This window comes from Mobula birostris, chromosome 6 (genome assembly GCF_030028105.1).
Source record: "Mobula birostris isolate sMobBir1 chromosome 6, sMobBir1.hap1, whole genome shotgun sequence".
NCBI classification, from domain to species: domain Eukaryota; kingdom Metazoa; phylum Chordata; class Chondrichthyes; order Myliobatiformes; family Myliobatidae; genus Mobula; species Mobula birostris.
The window spans coordinates 181,316,998-181,330,514 of NC_092375.1; the positions used below are offsets into that span (position 1 = coordinate 181,316,998).

Consider the following 13,517-nt stretch of genomic DNA (forward strand, 5'->3'; position numbering starts at 1 on the left):
CATGTGAGTGGATTGGGAAAATCAGGTCGGCACTGCATCTCAAGAGAGAGAATTTGCAGAATGTCTGCGAGATGGCTTTTTAGAACAGCTTGTTGTTGAGCCTACTAGGGGATCGGCTGTACTGGACTGGGTATTGCGAACCGGAGGTGATTAGAGAGATTGAGGTGAAGGAACCCTTAGGAGACAGTGATCATAACATAATTGAGTTCACTGTGAAATTTGAAAAAGAGAAGCCAAAATCCGATGTGTCGGTATTTCAGTGAAGTAAAGGAAATTACAGTGGCATGAGAGAAGAACTGGCCAAAGTTGACTGGGAAGGGACACTGGCAGGAAGGGCGGCAGAGCAGCAGTGGCTGGAGTTTATGTGAGAATTGAGGAAGGTGCAAGACAGATATATTCCAAAAGAGAAGAAATTTTGAATGGAAAAAGGATGCAACCGTGGCTGACAAGAGAATTCAAAGCCAAAGTTAAAGAAAAGGAGAGGGCATACAAGTAGGCAAAAAATTGTGGGAAGACAGAGGATTGGGAAGTTTTTAAAAGCTTACAAAAGGAAACTAAGAAGGTCATTAAGAGGGAAAAGAGGAACTATAAAAGGAAGCAAGCAAATAATATCAAAGAGGATACTAAAAGCTTTTTGAAGTATATAAAGAGTAAAAGACAGGTGAGAGTAGATATAGGATCAATGCAAAATGATGCTGGAGAAATTGTAATGGGAGATAAGAAGATGGCAGAGGAACTAAACGAGTATTTTGCATCAGTCTTCACTGAGGAAGACATCAGTAGTATACCGGACACTCAAGGGTGGCAGGGAAGAGAAGTGTGCGCAGTCACAATTACGACAGAGAAAGTACTCAGGAAGCTGAATAGTCTAATGTCATGGTCCAGATCGGGGTCCCTTTAAATTTACTTTGTTTATGTTACGATCCGGACCGTTGACTCTCTGTTTCCCTTTGGTTCCCTGTTTTCCTGTGTCCCTCGGCTTTGGTGATTGGAGGCAATTTACTCATGACTGAACCGATAGTTTATAGTCTACGGCTTTTGGCCGTTCGGGGCGAGAGCGTCTGCAAAGTCACCAAAGGTACGGCGTGCCAATGTCATCTGGCCGGAGCAAGCCTATTTTCCGCCTGAAGCGAGCGCCAGTAATTCGCCTTTCCTCACCTGAGCAACCCTGTCAAGTTACCTCGCCAAAGCGAGCCTGCAAAGTTTCCTCACCGAGGTGGGTCCCTCAGTTAACCCGCCGGAGGGAATCAAGAACTGCTGTCTACTGTTCCCGGGCTGAGTCAAGAGCTCGCCACTACCCAGAGGCTCCAAGTCAAGTCCTGGCCCTGGCGGCATCCAAGTTCCGAGTCAAGTCCTGACCCTGGCAGTCTGTGATTCCTATCCTACCCCCCTGTATGAATCCCTTCTCTGTCCCTCTCGCCTCTAGCCCTCGTCTGCAGCTCTCGCCTGCACTTCGGTCTAGTTCTATCGCCGGAACTAGATAGGTACTGTCTGGTGTTCTTTCGTGTTGGTCTTGTCTTCGCCTCACCTCCGTGGGGTAAGTCAGGCCATCTTGCCGTTGCCCCACGGGGGGTCATGTCTTGTCCTCGCCTCCATGGGGTAAGTCTGGCCGTCTTGCCGTTGCCCCGCGGGGGGTCATGTTTTGTCTTGTCTTGTCCTCGCCTCCGTGGGGTAAGTCAGGCCGTCTTGCCATTGCCCCACGGGGGGTCATGTTTTGTCTTGTCTTGTCCTCGCCTCCATGGGATAAGTCAGGCCGTCTTGCCGTTGCCCTATGGAGGGGTCCCAACTCTGTGTTCTGTGTATGTGTCCATGGTTCCATTTACCTGCTCTCCCGAGACCGAGGCTCTGTTTTTCCTTGTTCCTCCTCTCCCTAGCCCATGTCATGTCCATGCCTGGTACTGGGGTCCGAGCCCGAGGCAAGACCCAGGTACTGGGTCCTTGCCCAGTCCCTGGCTCGGAGTCCATACCGTAGCCTCTTCATGTCACCTCTAGTTCTGGGATCCTATTCCGAGTCCAAGCCCAGACCCTTGTCCCAGCCTAGTCGCAGTCCTGAGTCCTTGTCCAGTTCAGTATTCCTGCTTCTGCTTTGCTCTTCTGATATCAAACAATAAACTCAATTTACTTAACCTCACAAGATGTGTCTTGCATTTGGGTCCACCCTTGCTCCCAATACCCCCCCAGTGTGACATCTAAAGGTAGATAAATCTCCTGGACCAGATGGAATGCACCCTCGTGTTCTGAAGGAAGTAGCTGTGGAGATTGCGGAGGCATTAGCGATGATCTTTCAAAAGTCGATAGATTCTGGCATGGTTCTGGAGGACTGGAAGATTGCAAATGTCACTCTGCTATTTAAGAAGGGGGCAAGGAAGCAAAAACGAAATTATAGACCTGTTAGCTTGACATCGGTGATTGGAAAGTTGTTGGAGTCGATTGTCAAAGATGAGGTTACAGAGTACCTGGAGGCATATGGCAAGATAGGCAGAACTCAGCATGGCTTCCTCAAAGGAAAATCCTGCCTGACAAACCCATTACAATTTTTTGAGGAAATTACAAGTAGGCTAGACAAGGGAAATGCAGTGGATGTTGTATATTTGGATTTTCAGAGGGCCTTTGACAAGGTGCCACACATGAGGCTACTTAACAAGATAAGAGCCCATGGAATTACGGGAAAGTTACATACATGGATAGGGTGTTGGCTGATTGGCAGGAAACGGAGAGTGGGAATAAAGGGATCCTATTCTGGTTGGCTGCCGGTTACCAGTGGTTTTCCACAGGGGTCCGTGTTGGGGCCGCTTCTTTTTACGTTGTACATGAACGATTTGGATTATGGAATAGATGGCTTTGTGACTAAGTTTGCTGATGATACAAAGATAGGTGGAGGGGCCGGTAGTGCTGAGGAAACAGAGAGTGTGCAGAGGGACTTGGATAGATTGGGAAAATGGGCAAAGAAGTGGCAAATGAAATACAATGTTGGAAAGTGTATGGTTATACACTTTGGCAGAAGAAATAAATGGGCAGACTATTATTTAAATGGGGAGAGAATTCAAAGTTCTGAGATGCAACGGGACTTGGGAGTCCTCATGCAGGAGAACCTTAAGGTTAACCTCCAGGTTGAGTCAGTAGTGGAGAAGATGAATGCAACGTTGGCATTCATTTCTAGAGGAATAGAGTATAGGAGCAGGGATGTGCTGTTGTGGCTCTATAAGGTGCTGGTAAGACCTCACTTAGAGTACTGTGGGCAGTTTTGGTCTCCTTATTTAAGAAAGGATGTGCTGAAGTTGGAGAAGGTATAGAGATGATTCACTAGAATGATTCCGGGAATGAGAGGGTTAACATATGAGGAACGTTTGTCCACTCTTGGACTGTATTCCTTGGAGTTTAGAAGAATGAGGGGAGACCTCATAGAAACATTTCGAATGTTGAAGGGCATGGACAGAGTGGATGTGGCAAAGTTGTGTCCCATGATGGGGGAGTCTAGTATGAGAGGGCATGACTTAAGGATTGAAGGGCGCCCATTCAGAACAGAGATGCGAAGAAATTTTTTTAGCCAGAGGGTGGTGAATCTATGGAATTTGTTGCCACGGGCAGCAGTGGAGGCCAAGTCATTGGGTGTATTTAAGGCAGAGATTGATAGGTATCTGAGTAGTCAGGGCATCAAAGGTTATGGTGAGAAGGCGGGGGAGTGGGACTAAATGGGAGAATGGATCAGCTCATGATAAAATGGCAGAGCAGACTTGATGGGCCAAATGGCCGACTTCTGCTCCTTTGTCTTATGGTCTTATGGACTCAGCACTCTATTCATTTCTGATGTGTATCCTGAATGCTTGGTCTATCTGTAAGCCAATGTGGACAATATTCCAGATCATAATACACAGAGTTTGCCATGCATCCAATCAGTGACAAAATCCCCTCCCTACATCACAATTGAATTTCTGTAATGATGACCAATTAGTTGATTGATAAGCATATAAAGGCCAAGCACTTGGAGGACACACTACAAGTCAACAGTGCACTGACAATGTCTCCTCATATGGTGACAAGATATTTGTAAATGGATTGCCACATCGGAGAACAACTCAACCTAACCAAAAATACATTTTAATCAATACAACTTACTAATTTGTGTCCCACAGGAGCCCACAATATGTTCTGTATTTTGATGTTCAAGTTTGCATTCTTCACAAAATCCCTAAGGATGAAAAGAATATAGTAAGAGTATTAATATACTTTCAACGTAAAGTACTAAAAGTAAATTTTTTCAAAGGTTTCACTAACCTTTTCTCCACATCATAAACAGAATACGAAGCAAAAAAGGAATGTCTCCATAGCTGTGAAGTAATTTACAAAGGTCATTAATATATACAACAATTTGTAGATAGGCACTTTGTCTGATATATCAAAATGGCACAGAGCTTAGTTAGACAAGGGTTTACATTAAGTCAAAGAATACATTAGGATAGGCAACAGAAGTGGATTTTTGATTCAGATAACAGAGATAAAAATTAAAGAAATTGAGAACTTTTTGTGCTTAGAGCTTGAAGGAGCAGACAAATTGAAAATATTAAGACTGAGGCTTATCTAGACCAGAAGACAATAATGATTACTGAGCAGAAGGGTGATAATTGATGTAGAGTTAAACACTGCAAACATACCTAGTTTTGGATAAACTCAAGTTTATGAAGGGTAGAAAATGGAAAGCTGACCAATGCAATAGATTCACTGAATTTAGAAATAATATAATGGATATGGCTTTCAAGTGCACTTTGGTGAAGACTGGCACTGAAATGGATACCATTACAGAGGCGGAAGTGAACTGTCTTTGTAAAGTATTAGATATGAACTGAAATCTCAGATCAAGGTAAATTGGATAGTGATGATTGGAAAATATTGCAAAGAGAATTGGAGAACACCTCTAACAATAGAATCTAACATGAGAAAGGTAAAGAAGAGAAAGGTGAGGAAGGCCAACATGATGCTAGCACTTATATCAAGAGGACTAGAATATAAAAGCAAGGATGTAGTGTTGAGGCTTTATAAAGCACTGGTGAGGCCTCCTTTGTAGTATTGTGAACAGTATTGAGCTCTTTATCAAATAAAGTATACACTGACATTGGAGAAGGTTCAAAGGAAATTCATGAAAATGATTCTGGGATTGAAAGGATGTGATATGAAGAGCATTTGAAGGCTCTGAGCCTGTACATTGGACTTCAGAAGAATAAGGGGTGGCCAAATTGAAAACCATTGAACCTTGAAAGGCCTTGATAAAGTGAATGTGAAGAGAATGTTTCCTATGGTGGGGGAATCTAAGACCAAAGTTACAGCCTCAAAATAGAGGGGCATCCTTTTAGAATCAGATGAGGAGAAACTTCTTTAGCCAGAGAGTGGTTAATCTGTGGAATTCATTTACAGACAGCTGTGGAGGCCAAGCCTTTAGGTATATTTAAGGCAGAGGTTGATAGATTTTTGATGCATCAGGGTATGAATGGATATGGGGAGAAGGCAGAAGATTGGGGCTGAGAGAGAAAATGGATCAACCATGATGCATTGATGACACAGACTCGATGGGCCAAATGGCCTAATTCTGCTCCTAAATCTTATGGTCTGTGGCAGTGATTCCCAATGGGAGCAGTTACATGTCCTAAGGGGCATTAAGGGAAATAGAAGTCTTTGGGGGTGTTCAAGGTTCTTGAGGGGTGCAACTTGCTGCTGTCATCAACATCTGATAGGCATGCCCAGTTGTGTTCATTTTTAATTTTAATTTAGCTCTGTTAATGATGGATAAATACGTACAGTACAATCTCAAAATTCAAAGTAAAATTTATTATCAGAGTACATACATGTCACCATATACAACTCTGAGATTCATTTTCTCTGTTTCTGTGGGCATACTTAGCATACTCTATGAGTCTGAAGGTGGTGAAGCCTTGAAATCTAATCCTGCTGAGAAACAGAAACTACAGAAAGTGTGTCTATACAATGTTACACATCTGGAGTGTGGTTTAATTCTGTTCCCATCAGATTAGTGATGCCCCACTTGTAATACCATACTGTCTAATGAAGCTGTGAAACCATCAAGAATACAGGAACACTTCCATGAAAGACACCCTGAAATGACTACATATGGTATTACTCAGTTCCAGAAGATGAAAGAAGCTTTTAAAAAGTGTTGCACACTCTAGTCATTTGCCAAGAAAGCTAAAAAATGACCTTGATAGTGGTCTCATTTCTACTTATAACATTTCCAAAATGATAGTAAAGTGTGGAAAACCTCATACAATTGGTGAAAGATTAATAGTGCCTGCTGTATCAGAAGTGCTCACCACTGTCCTCAAAGTGGATACCAATATTTTCAAATCAATTCCCCTGACTAATACATCTGCAGCTCATCAAATTGACGAAATGAGTGAAGGCATCGAGTATGAACTATGCACAGAGTTACAAAAAACAGAATTTGGGATACAACTGGATGATTCAACTGTACAAGACAATAAAACATTGATAATGGCATATGCAATTTATCAAAAATGGAGAAGTTTGTGAATACATTCTCTTTTGGAAAAAGTTAAAAACAAATATCAATGGAGAATCAAACTATGACAAGCTCAAAGTGTATATTGAGGACAAAAGAATTCTGATTAGGAACATGATTTCTTATGCAATTTATGGAGCACCATATATGACAGGTCACCATGCTGGTTTAGTGGCATTTATGAAAAAAAAATCCAAGTCTGTTTGCAGTCCATTGCGTAATTCATCATCAACTTCTCACAGCCAAGAACCTCAGCCAATGACTTTTTTCAAGCATGACTCTTGTCATACCTCCTATTAACAAAATTAAAGCTCATCCATTAAATAGCAGGATATTTTGCCAGTTATGCCAAGGTGGTGATGAAGAATTTGAACGCTTGCTTCTCAACACTGAAATGCAATGACTGTCAAAAGGCTGCTACTTAAAACATTTCTCTGATCTTTTTGACACTGTGGTTGATTTTTTGCTCAAGTTTACAAGAGCTTGGGAAACAAGATTGAACTTCTACTTGGAGATGTGGCATACTTCGCCAATCTGTATGAAAAAATGAAGATTCTAAATCTGAAACTGCAGGGTGAGAATTTCAGTTTAATCCAGCCAAAAAGTGCAGTGTCAAATCTTATAAGAAAATTGGAAATATATAAGCAAAACATTAGGAGAAGAACACGCTCACAGTTATCCTGCATGGAAAACATGGCACTCTCTTTCACTGACAATGATTTGCAAGAGTACTGCTTATACCTACCGTCACTGAAGAACAATTTTCAGAATCGATTCATGGATTTGAATTTCCAGATGGAATTTCCAGATTAGGTAATTAACCCATTTTGGTGCAAGGTGAAAGGACAGGAAGAGAGCTTACAAGAAGATATTATCAAAATTCAGACTGATGAAGAAGCAAAAATTATCAGCTTTTGTGGTATGTGGCTATAGTGTCATACAAAGCTTCCTGGTCTTTGGAAAAAAGCCAAACTGCTCTTCATTGCATTTCCATCCCCCCACCTTGTTGAAAGAGACTTCAGTGCAGTGGACCACATACTCAGAAATCGCTTGGACATTGTTATGCATGGTGACTTAAGGCTTTGGCTGTCACAATTTGAACCAAATGTTTCAACTCTTGCTAAGAATTATCAAACTCAAGGATCACATTGATATTGAAGCTCTTGTACAGCACACAGGTACTGTGTATGCCAGTTTTATAGACAAATGAAAATTTAAAGCAGAATCATTGTTCTCATGTTAGCATACGGAAGAATGTTTTTACGCTTTGGGGATGTCAGAACGTACACTGTGCCCAAGAGGGGCATTGGCAAGTATGAGAGTGTTTTATGGGGTAATTGGGCTAAAAAAGGTTGTGAAACACTGGTCAATGGTAATAAATCTGATCAGCTGTTTATTGGAGATAAACTCATAAAGCACAAGATTGGTCATCACTGGTCAACCTATTGGAACTGAATGCAGCCCTCAGTTATGCTTAAATTTAAGGTCCAATTTGCAGCTAGGCCTTTGCAAATTTAACACAAGCCATCTCAGAGCAGCCTACTAGCAGTATATACAGTTTTAAATTCTGCCACGGGACATCTCCTCATAGCTCTAAGTGAGCTCCATCTTCTGTGCCAGCCTTACTGAGCTCATTCATGCTGGAAGATTTGATTCCCTAATCAGTTTTGTATACTTTGTCCAATTCATTCTATCAGTAATTCATCCCCATAATGCCACATTTAAGTTTGCTGATGACAGCACTGTTGTTGGCCAAATTAAAGGTGGTGATGTATCAGCATATAGGAGTGAGATTAGGAGTATGACTGTATGATATTTCAGGTGTCCCACCAGATGTATTCATTTCTTCTGATTGTACCAAACCAATAATAATAATTTAAAATCCAAAATTACCTTTGTGTAATTACTGGCCAGAAGTACATATTTTTCATCTGCTGATACGACGTAATGTGAAGCGTCGACCTTTTCCTAAGCATTGAAAACAATAGATAAAATTAAAACAAGAAGACAAATGCTTTTTGTTTCATTAGTCAACTTAAAAGATTTGTCAAATTAAGTAGCAAACATCACATGTGGATGCTAGACACATTTATTTATTTATTGATAGAATAAGCCCCTCTAGTACTTCACGCCGTGCTGCCCAGCAACCCCCAGTTTAACCCTAGCTTTATCTCAGGACCATTTACAATGACCAATTAACCTTCTTTCTTGGACCCTTAGCTTGCAGTGGAGCTTAGGCCATCAATGATCTCCCGTCTCCACTGTCCTCTGAGGCTGAGGAAATGACTGGTGCTCATCAATGCTTCTGCGATCCACTGTATCCACTGGACAGGGATTGGCCCACACAGCTTCCCCAGAGCCCTGCTGGCCGGCCTAACTGTTCCCACCTCTCCCGATGGGAATATAGGGTGGAACCTACCTAATGGTACTTACTCGGTCTGTGGAAAGAAGCTGGAGCACCCGGAGAAAGCCCACATGGTCACGGGGAGAAGGTACAACTCCTTATAGACAGTGCAGAGAGAAAGTAGTTGGTGGTGTCAGTCCTTTTACAAAACTGCATGCTACCTTCCTGCCAAATGGGCCCTTCCTGAATCAGCTAACATTTATGTTCTTATTGTCTTTTCAGCAGAAAGTACAGCTGAACATCTGCGCTTTATAAAGAGATTCGTAATGACTTGCAGGCTTGTTGTTAGCTGAGCCAGGACATTGGGAAGAAACGCACTAAGTCAGACTGAACAGTAACAGGCACTTTGGCTCACCATGCTTTGTATACTGTGCTGTGCAAATGTCTAATTCACTATAAAACTGTTTACTGCCTGGCCTGCTACATTCCTCCAGCATTTTGTGTGTGTCATTTGCAAAGGACTGTATTTACCAATGTGGAGTGGAGAGCAAGTTTGTAAATCTGGTGGGAGGAAAGGATGTTGGGAATGGCGATTGTGGTGCGCCGTATGTGGGGTGTGGGACAGATAGCAGAGGAGAAGTACTAGGGGGCAAGAGGTGGCACGGGTGGAGACACATCCAGCCCTGAGACACCAGGCATGGGCATTTGATTCCAAACAGTTGGTTTACTTATCATTACAGAATGCTTCTCCAGTGCTTCCCACTCCCTCCCCTTTCCCTGTCCACTTCCCACTCTCAGTCCACAATAGAGACCCATATCAGAATCAGGTTCATCATTACTCACATATGTCATGAATTTTTTTTTGTGGCAGCAGTAGAGTGCAATACATAAAATTGCTACAGTACTGTGCAAAAGTCTCAGGCACCTCAGCTGTATATGTGTGTGCTTAAGACACAGTATCCATCTCTACTTATTCCATTTTCCAGAATTTGTTCTGTACCCTACTATATTATTGAAATGTGCATTCAGACACTTAATTAAATCAGAATCTGAATAATTTTATTGACAGTATGTGAAAGAAGACAGAATTGATTATGCTTCAGTGCCAAGCATAACACACAGGACAATACCATAAAAGACAACATAATAACAATCAAATGTTTACAAGACAATAGTGCAAATCAGCCAGGAGCAATCAGCATGCCCCCTACTGGTCTCGCAGACAGATTTCAAAACATACTGAGTAAAAAAAAAGTCTTCCCAGATCTCCTCTAAACTTCCTATCTCTTAAATTGAGTCTATACCTCTGCTTTTAATCTATTCTGGGGAGAGCTTTCTTGGTACTCATAGCTTTGTATGTTTCAGTCAGATCTTCACTCACACTCTGCCACTCCACAAAAACGAAACCATGCCTGTTCTAATAAGACCATAAAATATAGGAGCAGAACTCGGCGCCCCATCACTGATCCATTTCCCTATCAGTCCCAGCCTCTTGTTTTCTGCCCTTATCATGAGACCATAAGATATAGGAACAGAATTAGGCCTTTTGGCCCATAGGGTCCGCTCTGCCATAGGCTGCTCTGAAATGGCTTGTGTTGAATTTGCAAAGGCTTAGCTACAAATTGGACCTTAAATTTAAGCATAACTGAAGGCTGCATTCATTTCAAATAACTTGATCACTGGAAAAGATTGATGCAAAATACTGATTTAGTTCATCTGCCATATCCCACATTACTACCCCTCCAGCATCATTTTCCAGTGATCTGATTTCTACTCTTGCCTCTCTTTTACACTTTATTAATCTGAAGAAGCTTTTGGTATCCTCTTAAATACTATTGGCTAGTTTACCTTCGTATTCCATCTTATCTTTCTTCATGACTTTTTTAGTTGCCTTCTGTTGGTTTTCAGAAGCTTCCCACTCCTCTAACTTCCCACTTATTTTTACTCTACTATATGTCCTCTCTTTGGCTTTTATGTTGGTTTCAGCATCTCTTGTCGGCTTTGGTTGTGTCACCCTACCTTTAGAATACTTTTTCTTTGGGATGTATCTATCCTCCACCTTCTCAATTACTCACAGAAATTCCAGCCAACGTTGCTCTGCTGTATCACTGCTGGTGTTCCCTTCCATTCAATTTTGGCCAGTTCCCCCCTCATGCCTCTGTAATCCCCTTTACTCCACTGGAATACTGATACATCTGACTTCAGCTTCTCCTTCTCAAATTGCAGGCTGAATTCTATCATATTATGATCACTGTCTCCTAAGAGTTCCTTTATCTTAAGCTCTCTATTTACACCCAATCCAAAATAGTTGATCCCCTATTGGGCTTAACCATGAGCTGCTCTTCCATAATGCAACCTTCCATAGTTGAACAGAATAACTTTTAGAAACTGTAAGCTCTTCAAGTTGCAATGAGAATGTAAAGTTGGGTATACTTGATTGAAAGAGATTGATATTTGTTAAGTGACAGGGGTACATTGAAAGAAGAAGTTTATCCCTTGCTTACAATGTAATGTCAATACACTTTTAAGACCATAAAACCATGAGACCAGTTCCCATAAGACCAGATATAGGAGCAGAATTAGACTATTTAGTCCATCGGGTCTCCTCTACCATTTTATCATTGGTGGTCCAATCTTCCTCTCAGCACCAATCTCCTGTCTTCTCCCCATATCTCTTCATGGCCTGATCACTGAAGAATCTGGCACTACTTTCATTTCTTCCAGTCATCCTAAATATTCTTCTGGGCCTCAATGGATAGATAAACTCTGCCTTCTAGAGCTCTCCGATCAACGTATCCAGAGCTCATTCTGAACATTAGTGTGAATGAGCTAAGAATGTATAAATTAATATTCTCAGACCTATGGCATGATTTCCTCCAGTAGTTTCAAGCAATTAGCAAATGGACATACCAACATACAGTACTGTGCAAGAGTCCTGGGCACATCAAAAAATCCAGTAAAATGAAGTTTTTTTCAAATATAATGAAATGAAAAGTTTCTAAGTATCAAAGAATTTACTATAAAGAGCAGTAAGCAGTAAAAAAAACTAAATCAAATCAATACTTGGAATATTTTAAAGGGACCCTTTGCCTTTAAAATTGCATCAATTCTCTTAGGTACACAGTTGTGCAGCTTTATAAGAAAAATCAGCTGGTAGATTGTCCCAAGCATCTTGGAGAACTTGCCACAGTTCTTCTGCAGACTTTGAGTGTCTCGCTTGCTTCTGTCTCTACAAGTAATCCCAGACAGCCTTGATGAAGTTGAGGTCAGGGCTCAACATACCATCTGAAACTATATAAAAAATCTAGGGTGCCTAAGTCTTTTGCATCGTACTGTACAAATCAGGAACAGGAACAGACTACTTGATCCTGGTCTCGGCCCGAAACGTCGACTGTACCGCTTCCTATAGATGCTGCCTGGCCTGCTGCGTTCACCAGCAACTTTTATGTGTGTTACTTGATCCCTTAAAGCTTCTCATCCAATGAGATTGTGGCTTATCGGTAAACTCAACTTCGCATTCCTATCTACATGCATTTCCTATATCGCCAGCACATACTTTACTACCACTATCCTTTGGAGAACAAATTTCAAAAGATTCACTTCTCTTCAAAAAGAAAAGTTTTGCCTCATGCCTGACTTCAAACAGTGACTCCCACCCCCAGTTTTAATTTCCCTAACATGCACTTTTAAAGATCCTTCAAGAACGTTTAGGTGTCATTCAAACTTCCTCTCACTCATTTAAATTCCAGCAGATTCTTCCAAGTATCAATCTGCTAAATCTCTGAAAAATTCTAAAGCATGTACATCCTTCCTTGAAGGAGGAGACCAATATTGTACAGAGTTTACAAGATGTGGTCTCATAAGTTTTGTTCTCAATTCCCTTAGCAATAAACAACAACATTCTGTTTATTTTCCTAACCTATATAATTGCTTTTGTACATTTTTGAGATATTTCCAAACCTCAGATTTCTGCATCTTTGACTATTTAGATAATATAATTTGTTTTATTTTGCCTATCAAAGTGGACAATTTCACATTTTCTCAGATTATATTACATTTGCCAGATCTCGGCAAAATTACTTAGTCAATCTCTGACTCTCTGTGACCTCCTTACAAATTACTTGCTAGCTTGTCATTGTATCATCAGTAAATTTAGCAATCATTCCCATGGTGTCAAATATAACAAGTTGAGGTTCTAGCACCAATCCTACAGTCACATCAATCATTATACTTACTAGGGATAAAAAAATCCCTTTATAAATACCCTCTATTTCCATTAACCATCAATCCTCTTTTGAGAGCATTTCTCCCATAAAAATGGATGCTTTGATATATGTCAAATCAAAATGCAACATTTCTCATTATTAGATGTTGTATTCATTTTTAAAATATGGAAACATATTTTTTATGAGGATGCTGTGGCAGGTCAACTGAGTGCAATTTAAAAAAAACAAGGTGAGTCCAAGTACAAAGGCCAAAACCAGTGTATGAAGGTATTAAACCAAAAGAAAAGCTACAGTTTAATTATTAAAACATGGCTTGGCCTCAACTGGAATTTTGACATCAGGTCACTATCGTACATTATTAGGAAGGATGTGAAGACATTAGAAATGGTAAGAAAAAAGTACTTATTGGAATGGTCTC

At 41.0% G+C, this 13,517-nt stretch overlaps 1 protein-coding gene across 1 annotated transcript in view; it reads right to left on the reverse strand.

Annotated features, from left to right (window-relative positions):
• The window catches only part of LOC140198658 (dipeptidyl peptidase 4-like), a 188,561-nt gene that overhangs the window by 75,112 nt on the left and 99,932 nt on the right, over positions 1–13,517 (reverse strand). Inside the window, exons 7-9 of the mRNA XM_072259665.1 lie at positions 8,423–8,497; positions 4,276–4,328; positions 4,117–4,189 (exon numbers count right to left, since the gene is read on the reverse strand). Coding sequence (XP_072115766.1) covers positions 4,117–4,189; positions 4,276–4,328; positions 8,423–8,497 — 201 coding nt within the window. The remainder of the gene's footprint in view (positions 1–4,116; positions 4,190–4,275; positions 4,329–8,422; positions 8,498–13,517) is intronic.